Below are 22417 nucleotides of genomic sequence, written 5' to 3' on the forward strand. Positions count from 1 at the left end.
CTCTCTCTCTCTCTCTCGCTCTCGCTCTCTCTCTCTCTCGCTCTCTCTCTCTGCGGTTTCTCACCAAACACCCACATATACGCGGGTGCGCTTCCTAATCTTTTTCTTTCACCTACTCCAGTTCCTTACCCACTGGTTGATTTGGCAAAAATTTGTTCAGTTCAGGAGTGGTACCGTTCGTCCATAGAGCACGATCGTGCAGTGCCGCCCAATTTTAAAAAAAAAAAAGTACTATGCCCTTGACTATCTTCAGCCTCCGATTACGATAGTTTAATTGTGCACGCCCACTTTTTAGCCCTACGAGCCGCCCCTTGTTCAGTCAGATAACGTTTTGAGCCTTCCATTTAGTAGGCGGTTGGCATTCTGATTGATCAGCATCACCAATATCAACAATTTTTTAATCACCCTCACCACGTTCATAAATTCTCCATGCATGTAGGCTTATAATAATTTGTCTATAATGTTATGTCACTTGGATTTGAAAGAAATGACAACATTCAAACAAAACAATTAAAGACCAACTGACGACAAAAAGAGTTTAAATGAACGCTTTTCGACCATCAATCAATTATCAACAGATGCCCCCCCCCCTAATCTTTTTCTATATAATAAGAGGAGGGGGGGGGGGGTATATTTAATTGTTTTATTTTACAAAGGCTTCAAAGAAATTTTTTAATTGTCTGAGATCGGGCTGAAGGGACACTTATTCATAATTTTACCTGTTGCATTTAATTATGGGAAGCCGAGATGCTATTGCAGTCCGATGAAGAAGAAATTATATGGGGCTAGTTCTATATGAGAAGTCTTTATTGCTTCATTAATAATATATTTTTTTTAGTCTTCGTACTCAAGGTGAAATACCATGCAAGCTGTTGGTGTCATAATCCTTTTTTCCCCTTTTCTTTTTTACTGATCAGGGATTTCATTGTTATTTCCAAGCATGACGAGACCACTCGATGCGACTCTTGTAGAAATGTAGGAAGGCCTGCACGAGTCTCATTTGTTATTCAGAAACTAGAGTACCGTGGCCAAAGTTTGGTTTTCATCCAACTCCTCGTATTAAAATTGCACTAAATAAGATTCTCATGAGAATGGGTCAACAAACGGTCAGTGGCCGCACAATCCGACCCTCACCCTATTTGCATGCTCATCCTGTCAGTATAATAACAGAGACATAGCAATGTGGTCTCTGTAGTATAATAATAATAATAATGATAATAATAATAATAATAATAATAATAATAATATTCTTTTTTTTTTTTTTTTACTGCTGGTGGAGTTTTTTTAAACCGCTGTGTCAGCGGTATTCTTCAGTAGGCCTATTGGGTGACTGTTGCCTTCAGTGTGAGTCCTACAGCCTTACAGTTACAGTGTAAATATTGAGTTATCAACAACTAGATCTAGAATATAGAACCAGCCAACTATAAAAAAAAATCTTCAACAGTCAACTTCAGGCCCGTCATAAATAAATGTGTATGTATGCATGCCGGCGCCACCAATGGATCAAGATTTCTTATATTAATTTCCCCTCCAGGGACTTGTCAGGGAGTCGGCGTGCCAGGACTCAGGACAATGTGAATATATGATTAATTCTCAATCGAGACCACTCAAATCTACAGTCTCTTGGAAAACGACTGACAATTCATTGTGTCACGCTACCCGCAACTGTTGTCTACTACTAGCCTACTGTTGTTCGAGTTTTATGTTTATAATGTGAAGTGTGTTGTAGCCCAGTTCACCTGAGAATTTGACCCTAACAGAACAGCTGATAACACGGGGGGAGGGGCCTGAGGCAGTTTTATAGTGTCATCATATGCCATGAACTTTGCCATTGCTCGTTTTGTGTCCTGCTGTGGTAGGTGTATTATTACTATTTTATTCCTTCGATAATAAACAATTTGATAAAATACCTAGAATTTAGTAGAATCTAGATCTTGATTTAGATTTAGTAGACATAGATATCTAGATCTATATGGCATAATGATAATGGCCTGGAGTGTTAGTCTGATACTGTTAGAATGTTGCCAAGTTTGACAAAAACTACACACTACAACAACAGCAAGAAACTACTGTACTGTAGTGCTACTTCTTAATTCTTGCCAGTGCCAATTTATATTAATTTTTCAAATCTAGATGTGTGTGGAGGCCGATGAGGGGATATATATGTGTGTTTTTGTGTGTGTTGGTGTGAAAGACAAAATTTCTTAAAATGTATTCAGAACAACTAAGTAAATACCTTTATATTATCAACCAATCTTTGCAAACAATTATTATTTATTTGAAGGAAGAGGCTAGCCATAACTTATTGACGGCTATTAGACAGCTGGGGTAGCCGTAAGTTTATGTGATGGCTGGACTGACAAACTGCAAAAAATTGACCTACTGAATTGTAAAAAAATTTTCAGGCTGCAATACCTAAAGTATTTCTATTTGAGACGAAACTAAAAGGTGCCTTACTGACAGTGCATGTATTTTAAACCTTCCTGAATAATTACTAATGAAATGAGACCTGTGTACTCGACCGGTTTCTTATTGGGTCTAAAATAAGTACGGCTAGACTGGAAGGCTAGCCGTACTTAATAATGAAAGCTGTGTATTGTAAATACTTAAATGTGAAGTCAGTCTTGTTATTATATATGGATATGAGATGTGGAACGCATCTGAGATGTGCATAGCGGATCCAGGTTTTCTTTAAAACAAGTATCTGAGGAAGCTGCTGAGGATCAGATGGACAAACAGGATCACTAACGAGGAAGTATTTAAGAAGAACGAGACAGAGCCCAGTCAGAGATGATGTGGGAAGAAGGCATTGGCGATGAATTGGACATGCTTTCAGGAAGTCGAGCAGCTGCATAACAAGGATCGAAAGTGATAGATTGGAACCCACAGGGTAAAAGATCAAGGGGAATACCACGTGGAACCTGGAGAAGAGTCACAGAAATGAATGTACAGAAAAGGGGGAAGACATGGAGTGACATCAAACGACTAGCCCAGGACAGGGAAAGGGGGAAAGTGTTTGTTCGTGGCCTATATCCTGACCCTGGGTGAGAAAGGCAACGATGATGATGAATTGTAAATAAAATTTTAGTTTGCAATAACCTAAAGTATTTGTATTTCAGTTGAAACCAAAAGGTGCCTTACTGACATCATGTATGTTTTTTAAACCTGAATAATTACTAGATTCTAGATGTAATGAGACCTGTGTACTCAACAGGTTTTTTGTCAATAGGGCCAAACCTAGATCTAAGTAGGGCAAGACTGGCAGGCTAGCAGTACGCCTAACCACTTCGTTAATTAAATATGATCCTAAGCATGTTACTATGAGTCTGTTTGTGGTTGAAACCATTAGGCCTACTATTGTGTTATCTATTATTATGGTTGTGTGCGCAAATAGTGTGTGGAGGAGAGGATGCGTGAGATAGTGTGTGTGGAAATGTATGCATGCATTTGTATGTGCATGTGTATGTTATTCAACACCAAACCAATGTGCCAGAGTCTGGACAATAAAGATTTATATAATCTTATCTCTAATTTTTGGAATAAAAACTGCCAAAGCATGATGTAATGTAGGCCCCCTATTGTAACTTTTGCTGGTGATATCTTAAATTATTTGTACACCTTAAAAATGTGACATACTTCTGATATACATGAGAGGGTACTGGTAATGGAAGCATATCTGATAGAAGATAGATCACGACAAATGGAATGGATGCATAGAACTAAGAAGAATAGATCAGGACAAATGTTAAGTCTGCAAAATATCTTGTGTCGCATTGAATTGTCATGAAATTGTAAAAAATGATGAATTCGAAGAAACTGTCTGGTATCAGAGAAAAAAAAAAATGACTGCCTAAGTTTGGTGACTATCAAATCTTGAGAGTCTTTGGAAGCTGCAAATTTACATTTTTGTGCCTTTGATTAATGTTTATAAAAAATCCACAGGGAAATTTTTATGTTTTTTTAAATGGACATTATAGTTAAAAGTGTTGAGTCTTTTAAAAAATTGATAAAAATTGCTCAACACGGAGCAAAAATTGTTGGTTTCTTTATTTTCATTATTTTGATGAGTGTCTGATTTCACCATATGATCACACAATTTATGGAAACATAATGTGTGTAGGTTTCATGTTTCACTATTCTGAGAGGTTGAATTATGGTGACTGAAAATCAGAGCAAAAAAATATACCCCCAAAATAAATATATATTATAGGCCTATTGAAAAAAGGATGGCCTTTTTGTAAAGAATACTTTTTTTGAAAAAAAAGGAAATTCCCTTTTTATGCTCCTGTAGTAACAAGCGGAGGATTGCAGCTTGCCAGCAGGCCATCTTGTGTGTTCAAGACAACCTGCACTTGTGCCCCTTTTGTGCTCTTCTCAAGAAGACACTACACACCCGGTGTTTCTTTCAAAAGGGTCAGTGCCTGGACCAAGTTCTCTCACCATTTCAACAAAAGTCCTTGTCACACCTTACTTCAGTGCAGGTATTTTAAAAAATATTAAAAAACCCACTTAAGTATATTCTTAGAGTTTTGTTTGAGTACTCTGGTCTTCTTTAAAATTGCTATGTCAGCATCTTTTCTTCGTTCATCTGATTCTGATGCAGTGGTGCTTGACTCTATAAATGCTCAACGCTGCAAACCGTGTCATTGAAGTCATGGATGAGATGAAATGGGAGTGCATATAGTTTTCCTTTGTGGAGAGTTAATTTTTTATTTCTTCAACTTCTGCTACACTACCAAAAAGCGTCTAGAAATACAAATTCAGATTATGTCACATCCTTATTGGTAATGACGCTGTGTGTGGCTCATTTCATGTGGGATTATACCTAGAGCTGTATACTGTTCAGATAGTTATGTGTACTGCTACTAATTTTTTTTTGTCTTCTCTGCTGAACTTTGCATTTGTAATTTTTTTTTTATTGTTGTAGATAAAGCCATTAGTTAGACATTAGTTAGATGGAATTTGTAATGTCTTTAATTTAAAATGCTGTATAGAAGAGATTGAATTTGACATTTGATTTTTGATTGTTTATAAAGAAAAAAATTTTGGCTTCTTTATGATTGCATAAAATCAGTAAAGATGTAAGTATATCTCATTAAAATACACTAATTTGAAAATTCCTTAATTTGGTGACAGTTTGGTGTATGATACAGAACTTACTTGATCTAAATATGTTTCTTGTGTAACATCCTATTCAGATTTTCCTCAAGGGAAATTCTTGAAGTCCTAACTAATTCTGATTTTAACCCCAAGCACTTAAAAGAGTTAGCATTGCAGCTCATATTTCTGAAATTGATCTACAGCCAGAGTGCATACGGCTGGACACCTGTGACATGGCTGAATAAGGAACCTGATATTTTATAAAGGGCCATAATTCTTGCACGAGTTACTTTAATGCCATTGTATATTTTCCACTAAACTGCTGTGAGTAAATTTTTGTAATATTTTGTACTCTCTGGTTTTACATTGTTTCAATTGTACTTCCTCAGATCAGTCCTTTAGCTTTTTATTTTATTTGCTCAGATTGTTTACTTCGACCATGGCACAACAAGCACAGATTGGAGAGTATCGAGATCTGTATCCAGAAATTGAAGCTTTTGACACAGGATTCTTGAAAGTCTCCGATGTTCACAGCTTGTACTACGAGCAGTCTGGCAACAAAGATGGCAATCCTGTTGTGTTTCTGTAAGTCTTTGCTTTTTTATGCTGCTTCTGTGACGCTCATATGACCTTATGCAGTTGGGAGCGCTGTAAAACCCTCTACTATAAAAAAAAAAGTTGCTTCCAATTAAAATTTTTTGTGTATTTCATACACATGATATTGTCCCCCTCACTTGCATCATCTTTTAGTTTTGCTGTTCCTGCCTTCTGCTGACCCTATGTCTGTTTATAATTACTCGTTTGATCTCATACATTTTGACATTATTTTATTATAGTCCCATCCACTCAGATGGAAGACCATTGGTTACTCCTTTAAAAAGTCATTTGATTTCAGTTCACCATCTCTGTCCAGACTGACATCTGTGGTGCTATGGTTAGGCACTTTGCTGTTGAACGCAGGATACCTTAGTTCAATTCCTGAGATGGAAGAAATTTTTATTCAGTAACTCAATCTTTTTGCTGGGGCGTTGTATACCTCTCAGCTTGGGTTGGCCTAGACTAGCAGGGTTGGAAACCTAACTCCTAAATGGTCTAAATTATTTGGGTCAGGGTGTAAAAACACGTAACATTAAGAAAAAGACTCAATTTTTCAATCCCTGGATAGGACATACACAGGTTTATAACCTGCAAGGAAAATGCATAGGCTACACCACTGTCATTCACTTGAATCTGTACCTATATATTTTTTGCTCCTGTTTTCCAGCATTTTTGGTAGTGGAGATGAATTACAAGGTCCTGGGCCTGGGTAGAGAGTCATGATGACCAACTTAAGGTGATGAAAAAAAGATTGGGGTGGGGGGTGATGAAATACAGTCAAAATGTTTTAATCATGACCTATAGAAAATTGACTACCGATATCTTTTACCATTTTCTGTTCACATTCTTCACCACAATGGCTGCTCATTTGTTCAGCTTCATGTGTGCTCTTTAATTGCTACCTCCTGGTGTTCAATTAATTCTTTTGTACTTACAGGAAGTAAAAGTAAATTCTGGCTGTTAATGCAAATTCAAACTCACTTTCCTCACTAGAAATGGAAACTAGGTGACAGTTAAATTTCAATGAGCTATTTTGATTTTTCTCATAGCCAAGCCCACTATTGAGGATATTCAGGATAGGAAAAAAAAAAAAAAAGAGCTGTGAACCAGAGTGCTGAATATTTTACTTCCTGTATTTGCTGAATGGGAAGGGTTTTAGGCAATATGTATATATATATATACATTTTAAGTCCCAGTTGTTCATCACTTCTGTTATTTTATTTTAGCATAATAATCATTTAATAATAATAATAATAATAATAATAATAAAAATGATAATAATAATAATAACAATAATAATGATATATAATGATAATGCAGATAATTTCTACAGCACCCACTCTTGTACAGTGCAGCTCTAGGTACTTTACAATACCTTCGTCTTAGCACAAAGTACAAGTGCATGAACATGTACTTTTGTGTAAAATACGCTCTTTAAATCTTTCACTACCATGGGGGTTTTACTCACCTAGCTGGACCTTGCCCTATCTGTGACCTACTTCTGATTTTGCCTACCCACGGAGAAATTAAAGATTTTGAGTTTAATTTTCAATGTTAGCCTATGTTACAGGGGAAATAATGACCTGTCTCAACATATTGCTAAAAATGATAATTCTTCTGCCTGAGATTTCAGTTTCAATTGTGACAAAAAGTAGGTTTTGAAGCAGGAAGTGGAGAACCGTGAAACACAGCTTGCTGTCCAGCGTTGGGGGTAACACGAGCCGTGAAACACGACTTGCGGTAGTGGAAGAGTTAAATTAATGCTGACACATAAGCAGATATTCATACTATCACAGCACAGTCAATGATGATATCCACATCATATTATGAACATAAGAGTACAATGAATAAGAAGGGCAGACTATCATGATGTCATTTCGCAAAGTACATTTATTTTTTTAAATAAATTCAAAATTTTGCCTCTTGATTTTGTATGCCTCAAATGTTGTAGGGAAGAGCTCCAGATGGATGGAGCAAGATGAGAAAAGCTCCTCCCTGTGAGTTTTTCACCTTCCTTTGTTGGTGCTCTCTTAAGAGACTGGTCTCTTGATCTTAAAAAGATCTTTATGGAACATACATTTGAATGAGGTTGCTTAAATTTATACAGAGGGGCTTTATTGTTAACACCTGTTTGGCAAAGGATGCAATCTTGTAAGTAATTCTAGCTGTTTTTTGGAGACAACGGAGGATTTTTTTTTTTTAATAGGAGGTAATATAAGCTAGTCTTCCTCTTTTTCGACACGATTCTTGTGGCTTGGTCTTGAAAGTGCTGTAATTTCAAGGTGGTGACGTTCAGGAGGTTTGAAAAAAGACAGTTGCAGAAATCCAAAAGATGAAATGAGAGTTTTTATCAGCCTTCATTTAAAGAAATAGACAATCATCCAGTTCTAGCCAGCTCACAACAGAGAACTTTAAATATATTAGACATTTGATAGTTCGTAGACAATTTTGAGTAAGAAACACCCCTACATTTTATGCTTTGTCTCTTTCTTTGTTTTTCACTGCTAGATCTCAGGAGTAGTTGACTGCTTTTGCTTTGTGACTAAGCTTGTGAGTAAGCTATTTCCTTCCACTCCAAGTACCTATGTACTCTTCTTCAACAGATATTCAACCCTTTGGATCACATAATATTATAATGTCTCTGCTTTTCTCTTTGCCAAGCTGGGGTTTACTGTTTAACTTTCAATACCATTAATGAGTCTGGTTAGGGCCCTTCAAAGAATTAAAAATGAAATTTGAAGTGATGATCACATTAATAACTGAACTAGAATAACAATTTTTATGCCTTCCTAAAAATGTTTATAATTTCTTTTAACAGCCACGGTGGTCCTGGTGGAGGCACCAGTCCCAGAGACAGACGATTTTTTGACCCCAAGGCTTACAGAATCATCCTGTTTGATCAACGAGGCAGTGGAAAATCAACACCAGCAGCTGAACTGAAGGTATGCATGACATTTAAAAACTTGATTTGCTGATGAACATCTTTAAGCTTTTAAGCTTTGCATCATGCACTTAATTTGAGTTACTTTGGTTTATTTTTTGGGAGGCTCTGATTCTGTAGTTGTGAAAGAAGGTTTTACTCTGGTACTGAAATATTGAGGTTTTACACCAGCTATCTTCATGAACTACTGAAAACATACAGATCTTTAAATGCACATAAAATGAGGTTAGAAGTTGTTTAAGTAAATTGTTCCTCAGAGCTTTACAGGTCAGATGTGTGTAGGCCTATTGCAGACTTCATGACTTTGGCCAAATTGATGCCCGTTATATGTACCGTGAGTAAGGCCTCTGATTATCATGCTGAAGACATAAACAATTGATCTTGATAGCGTTTTCAAAAGTCTTCAAAAGCAGCTGAGGTTTTTGTTCCCCATCATGTGTAGTATAAGAGAATAGGGGATAGAATTCAAATTGCCTCCTTCTTCTGCAGTTGTGGGTTCTTTTGATTCATGGTAACAAAAAGTGACTTCCTTTTACATCACTGCTGGGAAAATAAAATAATACTATCCACCAAACTTTTGTAAGTTATATTATACGACTTTATTTGTCAGATGATGACATTTTCAGCTCATGATCTATTTTGTGTCCTTATTCTGCTTGCTGGATCCATAACTACCATATTCTGCTTATCCTCCTTTGGTAGAGTGTGTGTTTCTTAAGGAACCATTACTTTAACACTGATTACATTTCTGTCTTTCCCCCTTGAATCCACTTTATTTTAAGGACAACACGACATGGCATTTGGTAGAGGACATAGAGCGACTGAGGGAGCATCTGAAGATTGAGAAGTGGGTTGTATTTGGAGGAAGTTGGGGCTCGACACTTTCCCTTGCCTATTCCCAAACATATCCAGCGAGAGTGAAGGCCTTGGTACTACGAGGGATTTTCACACTACGCAGGTTAGTATGTTTTAAGTGGTCTGGGGGTTAGACTCTTGGGCTTTCAGCCGTAGGTCAGAGTTTCGAATCCTGTCAAGGGCTCGACATTGTGTCCTTGGTAAAGGCACTTTGCATGTATTTTCCTCACTTCCCCCAGTTGGAAATGGAGACCTAGCCTATAGACAGCAACAGGTCTTGTCAGTTTGTAGCTTTTTAGGGCATGTAGTCTGCAGCTTGTACTGTATATTTCACAGGAAGCTGGGAACATTTCAAAGCTGTGTTACAAGGTTTGCTGGGGTAATGATAGTTGTAAAGTGCATAGAGCGTACTGTATAGCGTGGTCGCGCACCATATGAATGCAGTTATTATAATAATAATAATGATTATTATTTATTATTATTACGTGTATTAATATTACTACTATTATTGTTTCTCACAACTACCCAGAGTGCCCATACATTAAGATGGCCCAGCCCTTGGTTTAGTTGTTTCTGTAAAACTTTATTACTTATTAAAGTATCTCTATGCTCAGTTGTCGCTTGCCGCTCTTGTAGGGTTTCACATGTGTCTCAGACTTTAAAGTATATGAACAGACAAGTAAATGATTATCGTATAAATAGTTTTTGACTATTGCATTAATGTACTGTGGATACTTGGAGGCATCATCTCTGACTCAGAGGTTGACATGCAGTGACCCACCTGTGCTTACAGTGGCTAGTTGCCAGTATACACTCTGTCATACTTAGGCCAGTCCATGCATTGATGTTATCAATCCACATTTTTCTTTGTCTGCCCTTAGCACTTGTGCCCCTCATCTTGCCTCTGAGTACTAGGCCTACCTTCATAATGGTCTTGTGGCGTTTTATATGACCAAAATATTGCACTTTTCATGGGAGCAAATGAATTGCTTTTACAGATTTTCTGCCCTGGTGTACATGATAGTGAACTGGGGCAAAAAGACCTGGGGTTTTATTATCTCTTAAAGATGAGTAGTACTCACATGTCAATGTTTGATTGAAGTAGCCCTCCCATTGACAAGTAAGCTTTCTTTCCATTGCACATTTGAAGCTATGAGAGTCTACCTTAAGTATGATGCTTTCACACGTAGCCACGAAGCATACTGGTAACTGAAAGGAGGGGGAAAGTTAGAAGCAAGGGGATAAAGAGATGTTTCTTTGTTGTATAATTTCAGTGTTTATGTTCCATCGACCTTGCAGTGAGCTTGTTTTCCTTATCATTGTTTTATTGTTTATCATGAGGAAAACAAATTGTTGCTGAAGACATTTCTGACACAAAAAAGAACAAGAACACTTTAAAATTTATTCCATGATGTCCTCTGCAGGAAGTTTTTGTATGTGAAAATGTGTGTGGTCTATGAGGTATGGGCGTGTGTGTGTGTGGGCGTGTGTTTGTGTGGTTGAATTGTCTTACAGTGTACTTTTTGTTTGTTTTTTTGTCAGTTGTTTTGAATGATGATTCTGTACTTATAAAAGCATTTTGAGCCCTCTAGGGATTAGGTGCATAAAATCACATTATCATTTTTGAGTATATTGAGGGGAGAGGTGCTTCACAATCTTCTAAAATTGTAGAGATGGCTTGACATTGATAGTGTCATAAGATCACTCTCTTGATGGTGCTTTTACATGTAGTAACAAAGCACACAGGTTACGGGTGTGGGGGAGGTTGATTGAGACAATTATGTATGTAGCTGCATTTATCAGGAGAACTTGACAACAGAACAGCCAAGGTTTTATAGCCCTATTCCTATAACAAATATTTAACAAAGCTCTGTGCTGATGACGCATGAATTTCAAATTTTTTTTGATTGTTCATCCTTTTAAATTAGGAAGGAGCTGGAATGGTTTTATGAGGGAAAAGGAGCCAATTTCATGTTTCCTGATCACTTTGATGAGTACATCAGCCACATACCTGAAGTAAGTCTCTTTCTAATTTCAATTTCACTGCCCAGTTCTCTGCATGCTTTTGTTATGAGCTTCCCTTTGGCTTAAAGATTGTTTAACTCTTGACATGTTATATGTGAGGCAGCATGGGGAAATCAGGCTCTCGTCAAATTAATGAAATTGAAGAAATTGGCATTTTTCCACCGGTTTGGCCATTTTATGGAAAAATTTGTTTTTTGGCTCGACACCTTTTATGTCCCTTTAAGTACCAATTTCTGTATGGGTTTTACTGAAAAACGTTGATTAAAGACACAAAAAATGTAAATTGTCTGTTTCCACGGACTCTCAGGCATTGTAAGTAACCAAATTTTGGCTTCCATTTTATGGCTAATTTTACCTCTGAAACCAAGTGAACCCCACCTCCTTCAGTTGCAAATATCTTGCCTTGTATTCAAGATAAATGGATATTTTGTTATCGAAAGCAAGGCAAAGGTACAAGCTTTAAGGTGATACCAATTATAACTCCATATGCCCAAAAATTGATGAGTGCCTGATTCCACCACGTCGTGACACATGCAAACAAAGCATTAATCAAAGGAGAGTTAATATAAAGGGTGAGCAATGTTAAGTTGTTTATAATTGCTTTCCCTTGGTTCTTTGATTCTGGAGTTCTTAGAGGTCTAATGTTGGTGGATGTCAGGGGCACTGCATTTATGTTGTTAAAGTCACAGCTTGAAATTTTGCTCCCTTGCTTCCCCCAGAGTCTCAGAAAATCTTTTTAAAAGATCAAATGTGTATTGAAATGGATTCAAAGCAAGGCCATCGGCTCCGTGGTCCATTGCCATAATCAAAATATAACAAAATAGCAATAGTGTTCTTCTCTAACTGTGTATCTTGAAGGAAAAGGTACACTTTTTTTTTGTTCTTTAACCATTGCCAAGGTTGATGTGCTGGTCCTCAATAAAAATCAGACGTCAGCATGCCGTGTAAATACGTTTTGTATAAAAGCACTATGGGCTATCTTTTGTGATTTTTCTTTTCATTTGAATACGAAGCATTTTTAATTTTCAAAATTTTTTTTATTTTTAGTGTTGAAACTTCCCCAAGAAACCAGTGACACGATTAGAGCCTAAAGCCATTTATAAGATTCATGTTGCTCCTCACACAGGTGGAAAGAGGAGCAGTCATTGATGCTTACTACCGTCGTCTAACGTCTGAGGATGAGAGTGTTCGTACTGAGGCTGCCCGCCGCTGGAGCACCTGGGAGATGGCCACGTCCCACCTCTACGTCAACGAGGAAAAGCTTCAGAAGGCGGGCACTGAACCTACTTGGTCTTTGCAGTTTGCTCGAATTGAGTGGTATGTTGATGTCTATGTGTGGATACAGTGTATTCTGTTTCAAGTGCCCTAAGGTATAAAAATTTACAGACAGTGAAGTGATTTTGTTTACTAAACTCCTGCCTTATTGGAAAGAAGATGAGAAAAAACGATAACCTATGAGGTTAGATAAATGTTTTCTGCCCTTGACCTCATGTTTAGGTAAGTCTACTTTATCCATTTTTCTGGAAAAAATCTTATTAATACTAACATTGCCAAGTTTGTCTTTATAATGTTAATATGCTGAAGTAAATTATACGAGGAATGGTTTGGTGACCCTGAATACCTTTAGGGATACTAATTACATCATGGAAGTCTTTTAAGAAAGGTGAGGGCCATTACCTGTCTATAGACCATTTCAAAAATGTAATTTGTTTCCCATTTGTTTTTAGATTTTAAATTTAAAAGGCTATGAATGCACGTCAATTGTGTCTGCTTAACAGCAACCACCTTGGGAAGAAGGCCCCCCTAAGCCTTGGTTGCTGATAGGCGGAGGTTGCTGCTAACTTTATTTTCAAAGGGAGTTAAACTGTAGGCTTACGGACTCACTCGCATGCACACACACACACACACACGCATGCACGCAGGCATACACTCACGTGCACATGCATGCACACACAGGCCTGCACACACACACACACACACACACACACACACACACACACACACACACACACACACACACACACACACACACACACACACACACACACACACACACACACACACACACACAAACACACACACGCACACACACACGCACACACACACATGAGGCAGCGTGGTGAAATTATGCGCTTGTCAAAATAATAAAACTGAAGATACTGGCATTTTCCCGCTGGTTTGGCAATTTTTATCGATTTTTTTGTTTTTTGGCTCAGCACCTTTTAAAGTAATCTAAGAACTCATTTCTGTGTGGATTTTATTGAATAACGCTGATTAAAGGCATAAAAAATACAAATGTTCAGTTTCCACGGAGTCTCAAACTATGGAAATAACCAAACTTTGGAGGCCATTTTCTCTCTAATTCTACTCCTGAAACCAGGCGACAGCTACCTCCTTCAATCACAACTTCTTTTCATGATAGATGGGTATTTTTTTCCACCAAAAGCAAGACAAATGAACAAGCTTTAAAATGATACCAATACCTCCAGATGTCCAAAAAATGGCGAGCGCCAGATTCCACCGTGTCGTGACACATATATATATACACAAGTTCTAATCGCATGATATGTAGGAAAATGAGAACATATAGTGAGCCACTTCTTGATCGCTGCCCGTTAATGTTACACACTGTGGCTGAGACTTTTCCTTCCAGCTTGGAGAGATATTAAAAAATTGAAGGAGGATTCACGACATGGTGTAAATTAAGCTCCTGTACACAAAGTAGGATATTTTTCGCTCGAGCAGGTGTTGTATGGAGACTAACAAGAGAGAAGGGATGCAGTACACTCAAATTATTGGCCAGTTTCTGTGTTTACGCTGTTTTTGAATAGTCAAACATTTGTTTTGTCAGACAGTTTAATGCAACAAAAGTTGCTGTAAAAGGAAAAGCTGCTGTTAAAGGGGAATATCTATATATGGATCAAGGAAAATTCTGTTACAGAAGCTTTGGTTGCTGGCTAGGTGAAGGTTGCTCTTATCTGTATTGCTGTTAAGTGGACACCACTGTCATTTTGCTTGTCTTGTTTCCTAAATGATATTGTAATGACATTATAATGACTTTTTAATTTTTGTTTCTCTTTTTCTATTTTTCACATCTGATTGTAGCCACTACTTTGTCAATGGAGGATTCTTTGAGAGTGGGTCACACCTCTTGGATAATGTTGACAAAATTCGCAGCATTCCAGCCACTATTGTCCAAGGTCGCTATGATATGGTCTGTCCAGCTACCTCAGCCTGGGAGCTTCACAAGGTCAGTTGCAATGAGTCTTGAGAAAAGTTTTCTTGGTTTTGCGTTCTGTGCTCTAGCTGCTGTGGCACAGTTGGATGTGAGCTTTGTCAGTATATAAATGGAAGCGCAGCTGCCAACCAGTACGTAAAAAGCGTATCTACTTCATATGTTTTTGAGGGTATGAGTACAAAAGTCCGCTTTTGTGTTGGAAAATATGTATTCTCTTTTGTCTAGTACTGTTCCTCAGTCAAGAAGGAAATTATGGATTTTCGAGACCAAATTCGCGAATAACATGGAGAGGATAGCCGATAGCTGTGCGCCTTACCATGGTTGACTGTTGAGCATGGATTAATTGAATGCAAAAAGAAGTGTGTGAAGGGTTTGGAGGGGGGTTACTTGCCCTACGCCCGCCATCTTCTTAACCAACCATTTGGGTAGAGTCTGTTTTTTTTGGTTTTGTTTTGAAAAGTTGGCAGCTGTGTCGAAGTATAAGTTCTTGAATTCAAGTTAGATGGGAATTTTTTTCTCCGTATTTTGGAATTTTTCTGTATAGTTCCGACATATGAACAGACAGAAAGGTGTGTCTTTAAAATACCTATTTTGTGTTTGGTGGGGTTTCAAACTATATTTTTTAAAAAGTAGAACAAATTCTGTTGCATCTGTATGTGTTATAGTTGATCAACTAAAGAAGGTAGTTGTATCAGGATTCTTGTTCTAAAAGAGATATTCTCAAAGAGTTAATGGAGTGTTATTTCTTATATTTACACTTGCGCTATGCAAATTGTCAAAGGAAAATGCACTGAGAATTTAGTTTAGAATTTATAGGCACTTGGATAACTACTACCATCATTATTATTTTATCTGGTAGTGTTCTATGAAGGAAAAAGAACCGGCGTCTATGGTGTAGCAGAAGTGTTTCACTGTCGCACTCTAGAGACTCGAGTTTGATTCCTGAGTGGGGAAAACATTCTTTATTGCATGTCTCAGTCTTTCTGCTGGGATGTTATATCCATTTCAGCCTGGGTTGGCCCTGACAGGCAGGATCAGAAGCATACCTCTTAAATGATCTAAATTGTGTCAATGGGTGTGCATAAACATATACATTTAATATAAAGGACATTTAATAATAAGCAGGGAAAGGATAAATCTATGTAAACTGTTTGTACCTTTGCCCCGTGCGTCTACAGGACCTGTGTACCTGAGGTCCTTTAGATTCACTACTGTTGGATTTACACCACGGTACACTGAGATGTGCGTGCAGTGGGGTAAAGTAGTGCTCATCAGTTAAAACTTGGGGCTGTTAGGTTGAGCAGAAAGACAGAGGTGATAAACCAAAGTGAATATTACACATCACAGTTTGCAGATTGTAAAAATAGTAATTACTTTGTTAGATATGACTATTTTTATCCTGCATTTTGGATAGCCCTTGTAATACATAAAGGGAATATGTTTTAAGGACATGTCATGAGAAATATTGGGAGTGTAAATATGTTGAAGAAATATTTGATGGGATATATGGTCAGGGCTGAGCGTTGGGTTGATGCTACATGGCTGCTGTCATTTTTAAAAGTACAGTATGCAGCTGTTAATTTTACAGGAGTTAAAAAAAACTGATTGTTGTTACTTAGAAAACAAACTCTTGGCAAATATCGCAAGTCAATATCTTAAAGAATACTACTTTAATAATAACTTCCTTACTATCTTTAATAAAGCAGATGTTGTTTTCTTGCTAACAACATTGTTTTTTTGCTGTCCTGTAAAAATGTAAAAACTGCTTATACTGTACATTTAAAAATGAGGGCAGACCGGTATAAATGTTCTTGTATGGCTGAGTTGTTGTGAGACAATGAACAATAAAAACGACCACTGGTTTGAAATAAACACTTGCCAAAGTTTATTTAAAGTTTTCAGTTCCCATGCAATGTTTGTAATCATAGGTGAGTGTCATTGTCCTTATGTTGGTTTAAAAACATTGTCATGTCACAGACTACTTCCTGAACTTATAGTATAGACTGATTTGCCTATTTGCCTCACCTTCCACAATGCTTGAAAAAAAAAGTGTATTTAATCATTGAAACTTTATGTGAGTGGTAACTCATAGCACAAGCCCATGGATTATCTGTACCAAAAGAGCAGAAAGTTTTGATTTATTTTGCTAAACGCCCACTCACTGGCAGACTGGAAGGTTTGCAGAGGTAAAACAAATGACCAAGTTTTAGGATTCATCATATAGACTAAATGGACTGCTCTGTCATTGTCACTTTTCAAAATCGTGTTTGGTGGAGTCTTACACTAAGTAGTTGATATTAGTGAAGAATCGGTTTAATAAGAATGTAGATGAGTTTCGGAAGTATGGGATTTTGATGCTTGGGTTTATTCTGCTAAATTACTCAATCTTTTATTGCTCATGCCATGATTTTGAGTCCTGAGTGTCAGCATGAATGAAAAGATAAAAATATTTGTCTACCGAGATCGGGCAGAACGGACGGAAAGATCAAGATGAACTTGGAAATTTTTTTTCAGGCTTTACTTTACTTTATCCATCCTATTGTACCTCTAGGGTGTCGAGGGGAGAAAGAACTCCCTGTTTCTAGCAAGTTTGATGGTCTGGGTGGATCGGATATTGTATGTTCTCAGGGTATCCTTCACACCCTGGATCCAGGTCTTTCTTGGTCTTCCTCTTGCTTTGTACCCTGATACTTTTCTGTATTAGGCTTTACTGGCAAGCTGGTGAGGTGCCATACGTGTGAGATGTCAAAACCACCTGATTGTTTGCCTTCGTATGTAGTGGAGGACAGGAGGTGTTGTTCCCATCATTTCTCTGATCTTGTTGTTTCTGACCATCTCCCATCTGGTTTTGTTGACGGCTCTCCTTAGACATCTCATCTCGCAGGTGGTTATCTTATGTTCCAGACTTTTGATCATGGTCCATGTCTGGCACTGGAGGTCAAGATGGGGATGAAAATACAGTTAATGAGCTTGGTTTTGGTCTCAATGGGGATGTTAAGATGTTTGAGGAGTGGGGCAAGCTGGTAGCTGAAGCTGTTAGCCTTTTGTACTCTCGTCTCAATTTCTCTGTTGAGACGTCTGTCTTCCATAAAGATGCTACCTGGAAGTTTGTTGATATTTATCTGTGTCTACTGTCAGCTGATTTGGCTTGTTCAGTTCAGTTAGTTTTAGAAAGTATTTTAGTGTGCTTATGTTTTCCTCTTCAAGTTTTCCTCCTTTAGCATGTAGCTTGACCACCCTCATGTCAACTGTAAATGACTTAAATGAGCTTTGAATATTCTCTCATCTTTTCACAGCGATGGCCAGAAGCCGATTTCTTCATGATACCTGACTCTGGACACAACAGCAATGAACCTGGAACTCGTACCAAGCTACTGGATGCCACAGACAAGTACAAATCACTTTAAATGTGCCGAGAAGAACAAATGTTGTGACGTGTTGATTTACTGTGAATCAACCATTTGATGCACTCAATTTTGTTGAAGTTTATGTTTGATGGGTTTTGTTACATTGAGAGTAATCTGCAGCAGACTTATGTTTAATGTATTTGTTGAGCCCTGAATTTAAAAAAAAAGTATAGTTTTTTATTTTTAATGGTTAACAATATTTGAAGGTCAAGAGTGCTCAAGACTGACTTGCCTGGCCTAAGTAAAAAATAGCCAAAGATGAAAAAAATTAGGTAAAAAGTAATACATGATGGGCTGACTAGAGTAAAAAATGCATTCGAAGAAAAGACAGGGTGAAATTAGTTTTTATTGGGATGGATTTTGTAATTGGTAATCAATACTTGTTAGCTTAAACTTGAAAGCAATCAGTTTTACTTGTTTGGAAGTAAATGACAATGGGATAATGTTTGCTCAACAGGGCCATTAATTAAACTTTATGTTACCATTATTCATTCTATGAAAAAAGCTGTGGAAGCTCTTCATTGTACTTGGGATGTAATTCTGAAATATAACGTGCAGTCTTTTACAATTTGATCTTTATGGTCACATTTCTGACCCAAATTGATATCTTTTAATAAGTACCATTTCTATGCCTTGTATGCTTCCCTTCCATAGTGTTCTCATTCATTTCTTTAAAAAAAAATTCTATGTATTTTTCTCTCTATAGAACAATTATTTTTATGAAACAGATTTACATTTTGTTTTTCTATTTGTATCCTGAAGAAGAGTGAATGAATAAAGAATACAAAAGTGAATGAATGAATAGAAGTGTTTACTGTTTTTCCTTCATTCCTTTGTTACACTATGATGATATTTTTCTCTTGACTTTTGTATTTCCTTGCTCTGAATGGTATAAGTGTTTGATTTTTAGAGTGTGCTCTCATGCTGATGAGAAAATTGAACCTTGTTTAAAAAATTTTACTCGTACATTGTGAATTTGTTCTACATGTAATATGTTCCTCGGTTTTGAGGAAAGAGCTGTGATCAATTTCTTTCTTTGCTACATGTACTAGACAAATTCAAGGTAATATTAAAAATTGTTAACAGTAATGGTAAAGTATGCCAGCCATATGCAAGAAAAATATTATGCTATATTTTATTACTTGGCCCTTTGAAATGTATAGCTTAGCGTGCCACTAATTGTCATACATTTGCCTCGTATATATATAAAAAGCCATAAATCCATGACTAGAGTGCTCAGCTCCCCTTTCAAGAGACTTGTTTTAAAACCAAGAGTTATGACAATGTACAGGACAGCTGGTGAATGGAGCCTCATCTGCTAATCACTCATGAGGCTCTCTTCTTTGCTCACTTCTGCCTTAAGTTAACTCCCTTTTGGAGCAGAGGTCACAAACAAGCACTTTCCAATTTTTATTTATTTTTAAAAATATTTTTTTGAAAATGAATGTTTTTATGCCCCTGTCAGCACAATTTAGATCATTAAGAAGTCAGGCTGTCAGGGCCAACCCGAGCTGAAAAGGATACAACATCATAACAGGAACACTGAGAAACTCGATAAAAATTCTCCCCTCTTGGGAATCGAACTTGGGTCTTCTGCATGTGACAGGGAAGTGCCTAACCATCCAGTCATCTCTGTTCTAGGCCAGTCTCCAGTCTCCAAATATCTGCAGGCTGCAGGATAGTCCAATTTTCCTTGCCTCGACGCAGGTTTTCTTTGGCTTTCCTCTTTTCCTTTCCTTGTTGTGTGGTATTTTTCACAGGCCCGCATTGAGTGTGGCCAATCCATGTGGCTAGTTATTCCACTTCATCGTCAGTTGATATGTCTGTCTGTCTGTCTGTCTGTCTGTCTGTCTATCTGTCTGTCTGTCTGTCTGTCTCATTGCATACATTTTTCCTCTTTGGGTCATAGTTTTATATAATGTTATATAACTTTATATATATATGAAAATACTTTGTGCTCCTTCTTTGGGTCATACTTTTTACATAGGAAAATTTTTTAAACATTTGCTTCAATTATTATTTCATTGCAATAGTAAATTATAGGCTTTGGGTATTGCTCAACAAAATCAGATTAGTTATAAAAGAAAAACTAATCGAAAACAAAAAAATACCCACTTCCCCCAAAGAACCCCCCCCAAAAAAAACAACAACAACCAACCAACAAATAACCGAGCAACCCACATATTGACCCCCCCAAAAAATGAAAATGCAAGAACAAGCACATATTGTGCATGCAATTTGAAATAGAGTCATGAAACCTCAAACTCAATCCGGCTGTAGATGCTGCTCCCTTATCCATAAACAGCAAACAACACTTAACAGAGGAATCCTGAAGCCTCCATTTTTTTCTGCAGAGCCCACTGCCGTAGACATAGCATTGTACTCAGCTGTAAACTGTCTAAAATCAGCATCTTCTAATTCTGACGAAATCCTTGTCTTGCCTCACTTCACTCACCAATTTCCCACTCTTAATAAACCCTAAAATCGTCATTGTGAACCAGTGCGCACTGCTTGTGAAAGGAAGCCTCGCTTGTTTACAATGACGCCCTAGAAGACAAGACTTTCCCAAGATTAGGTCTAAACGAAACAAATGAAAAACTGAAAATTAAAACTACAGTACATGTAACATCAGACTCCTTAATATAACTGTGCAACCTTTTCAAATTCGAAAGTTAAGTGGTTCGGAAGTTTTAGGCGACCAAAGTGACGAACTTTCACAAATATAATAGGCCCTATATAGATACTGGGAGTGTAACAAAGATTCTCTTACTTTTGGTGTAACAACCAACCGCACAAGCTACACAAACGGTAGGAGGACTAAGTAAATCAATATTCTTCCATTATTTCAGAATATATCACTGTTTAAACAAGAGTTTAGCCCAGCAATACAGCCTTAAAAATTCTAGCACCTGTGGTAAAACACAGTTGTGTGTTGGTTACAACTAGGTACTATAAGTGCAAAACCTAATAGATTATAACCGTACTGAGAGTGGAACGACGGACCGCACATTTAAGTTACTCAAAACAATACGAGGACAAAGAAATAAAAATGCTTCCAGCTTTCACAACATGTCTGGGTTTGGTTAGAATTTAGCCGGGCTAAGAAGCCTATAAAATGCTTGCAATTAATTGTGGAGAAAAAAACAACAACAATAATATCGTTTTTGTTACGACTAAGCATGGACAAAAACTAATAGATTAAAACCAATACCGAGAGTGTAACGACCGCCAACACGAGATACTTAATTCACACATCACCATGAGATGATCGGAACTGTTGCGAAAAAGCTGGAGAACAGGCCCTGATACGTCCTCGCAAACCTTGCGAAGTCAGACTTTGAATTCTTTTTCCCGGTCAACAACAACAACCCCCCACAACAACAACAACAACAAAACAAACAAACAACAAGACTTCTCGTCTACTTGTAAAATACAAAGTAAGAAGGCACGGATTATTGTGAGGCTCGTCACAGATACATGATATGGATTATTGTGAGCTTAGGCGCACATGCAAGTCACACAGTAAGTCAACGCATATTTTGACTCCGACGTCTGTGGTGTAATGGATAGTCCGTGTATTAAAAGACCCATGTTCGATTCCCGCCAGGTGAAAATTTTTATCGAGTCTCCAGGTCTTTGTCCCTTTCAGCACAGGTTGGCCCGCCTCCTTAATTATCTAAATTTTGTCAATGGACCGCTAAAAAAACAACTAAATATAAAAAATCATTTGATTTATCCTAGACAAAGCGATGTCATTTTGTCTATTTGTCTACAAGGTTTGGATCATCACAGACGGTACATGTCCATAGCTGCTCCCCGCTTTTCTGAGGATCAACGTAAAAATCACCCTAATAGTTCTACCAGGTGTCTAAAAAGAGAGGACCTACTTAAACGGCAATAACTCGATTATCTTTGAACCAAATTTAATAAATCTTCACAGAAATAAAATTCAGCCATGAGGACGTTACATTTGTTAATATAAAAAGATTCAATTTTTTGTAAGAAAAACTATCCAATTTTTTAAATTACAACCGAAATGGACTGAAATGCAAAACTTTGCAACCTCCTAAAAATGAACCATATTGATCTATTTCAAATAGATCTAATCACTATTTGTGCATTGAAAAACAAATCAATACAAAATTGATATTGCTTAATAAATTCAAGGAAGGTGTTCGCTATTTAAATCTCCCGGTGTAGACCATTTCTTCCCATACAAGCTCCTTTACTCCTTTACGTCACTTCAAATTTTGA

At 37.3% G+C, this 22417-nt stretch overlaps 1 protein-coding gene across 3 annotated transcripts; it reads left to right on the forward strand.

The window, feature by feature from the left end:
• Positions 1-1284: 1284 nt before the first annotated feature.
• LOC101858269 (proline iminopeptidase) lies at positions 1285-18966 on the forward strand. Of its 3 annotated transcripts, none has more exons than XM_035969781.1 (9): positions 1285-1344; positions 4292-4481; positions 5524-5685; positions 8516-8639; positions 9421-9596; positions 11422-11509; positions 12645-12835; positions 14624-14768; positions 18053-18966. In XM_035969781.1, the coding sequence occupies exons 3-9, from the start codon at positions 5540-5542 to the stop codon at positions 18161-18163; spliced, it is 981 nt and encodes a 326-aa protein (XP_035825674.1). In that variant the 5' UTR covers positions 1285-1344; positions 4292-4481; positions 5524-5539; the 3' UTR covers positions 18164-18966. The 3 variants fall into 3 exon arrangements, with proteins under 3 accessions (XP_035825674.1, XP_035825673.1, XP_005098487.1); XM_035969780.1 differs by lacking the exon at positions 1285-1344 and adding an exon at positions 1453-1473; XM_005098430.3 differs by lacking the exon at positions 1285-1344 and adding an exon at positions 1594-1855.
• Positions 18967-22417: the final 3451 nt, after the last annotated feature.

This window comes from Aplysia californica, unplaced genomic scaffold (genome assembly GCF_000002075.1).
Source record: "Aplysia californica isolate F4 #8 unplaced genomic scaffold, AplCal3.0 scaffold00182, whole genome shotgun sequence".
NCBI lineage: Eukaryota > Metazoa > Mollusca > Gastropoda > Aplysiida > Aplysiidae > Aplysia > Aplysia californica.

Coding starts and splice junctions, on each gene's coding strand:
- LOC101858269 (XM_005098430.3), top strand. CDS start 1,819: ATGAACTTTGCCATTGCTCGTTTTGTGTCCTGCTGTG. Junction 9,597..11,421: donor GGGATTTTCACACTACGCAG/GTTAGTATGTTT, acceptor CTTTTAAATTAG/GAAGGAGCTGGAATGGTTTT. Junction 12,836..14,623: donor CAGTTTGCTCGAATTGAGTG/GTATGTTGATGT, acceptor ATCTGATTGTAG/CCACTACTTTGTCAATGGAG.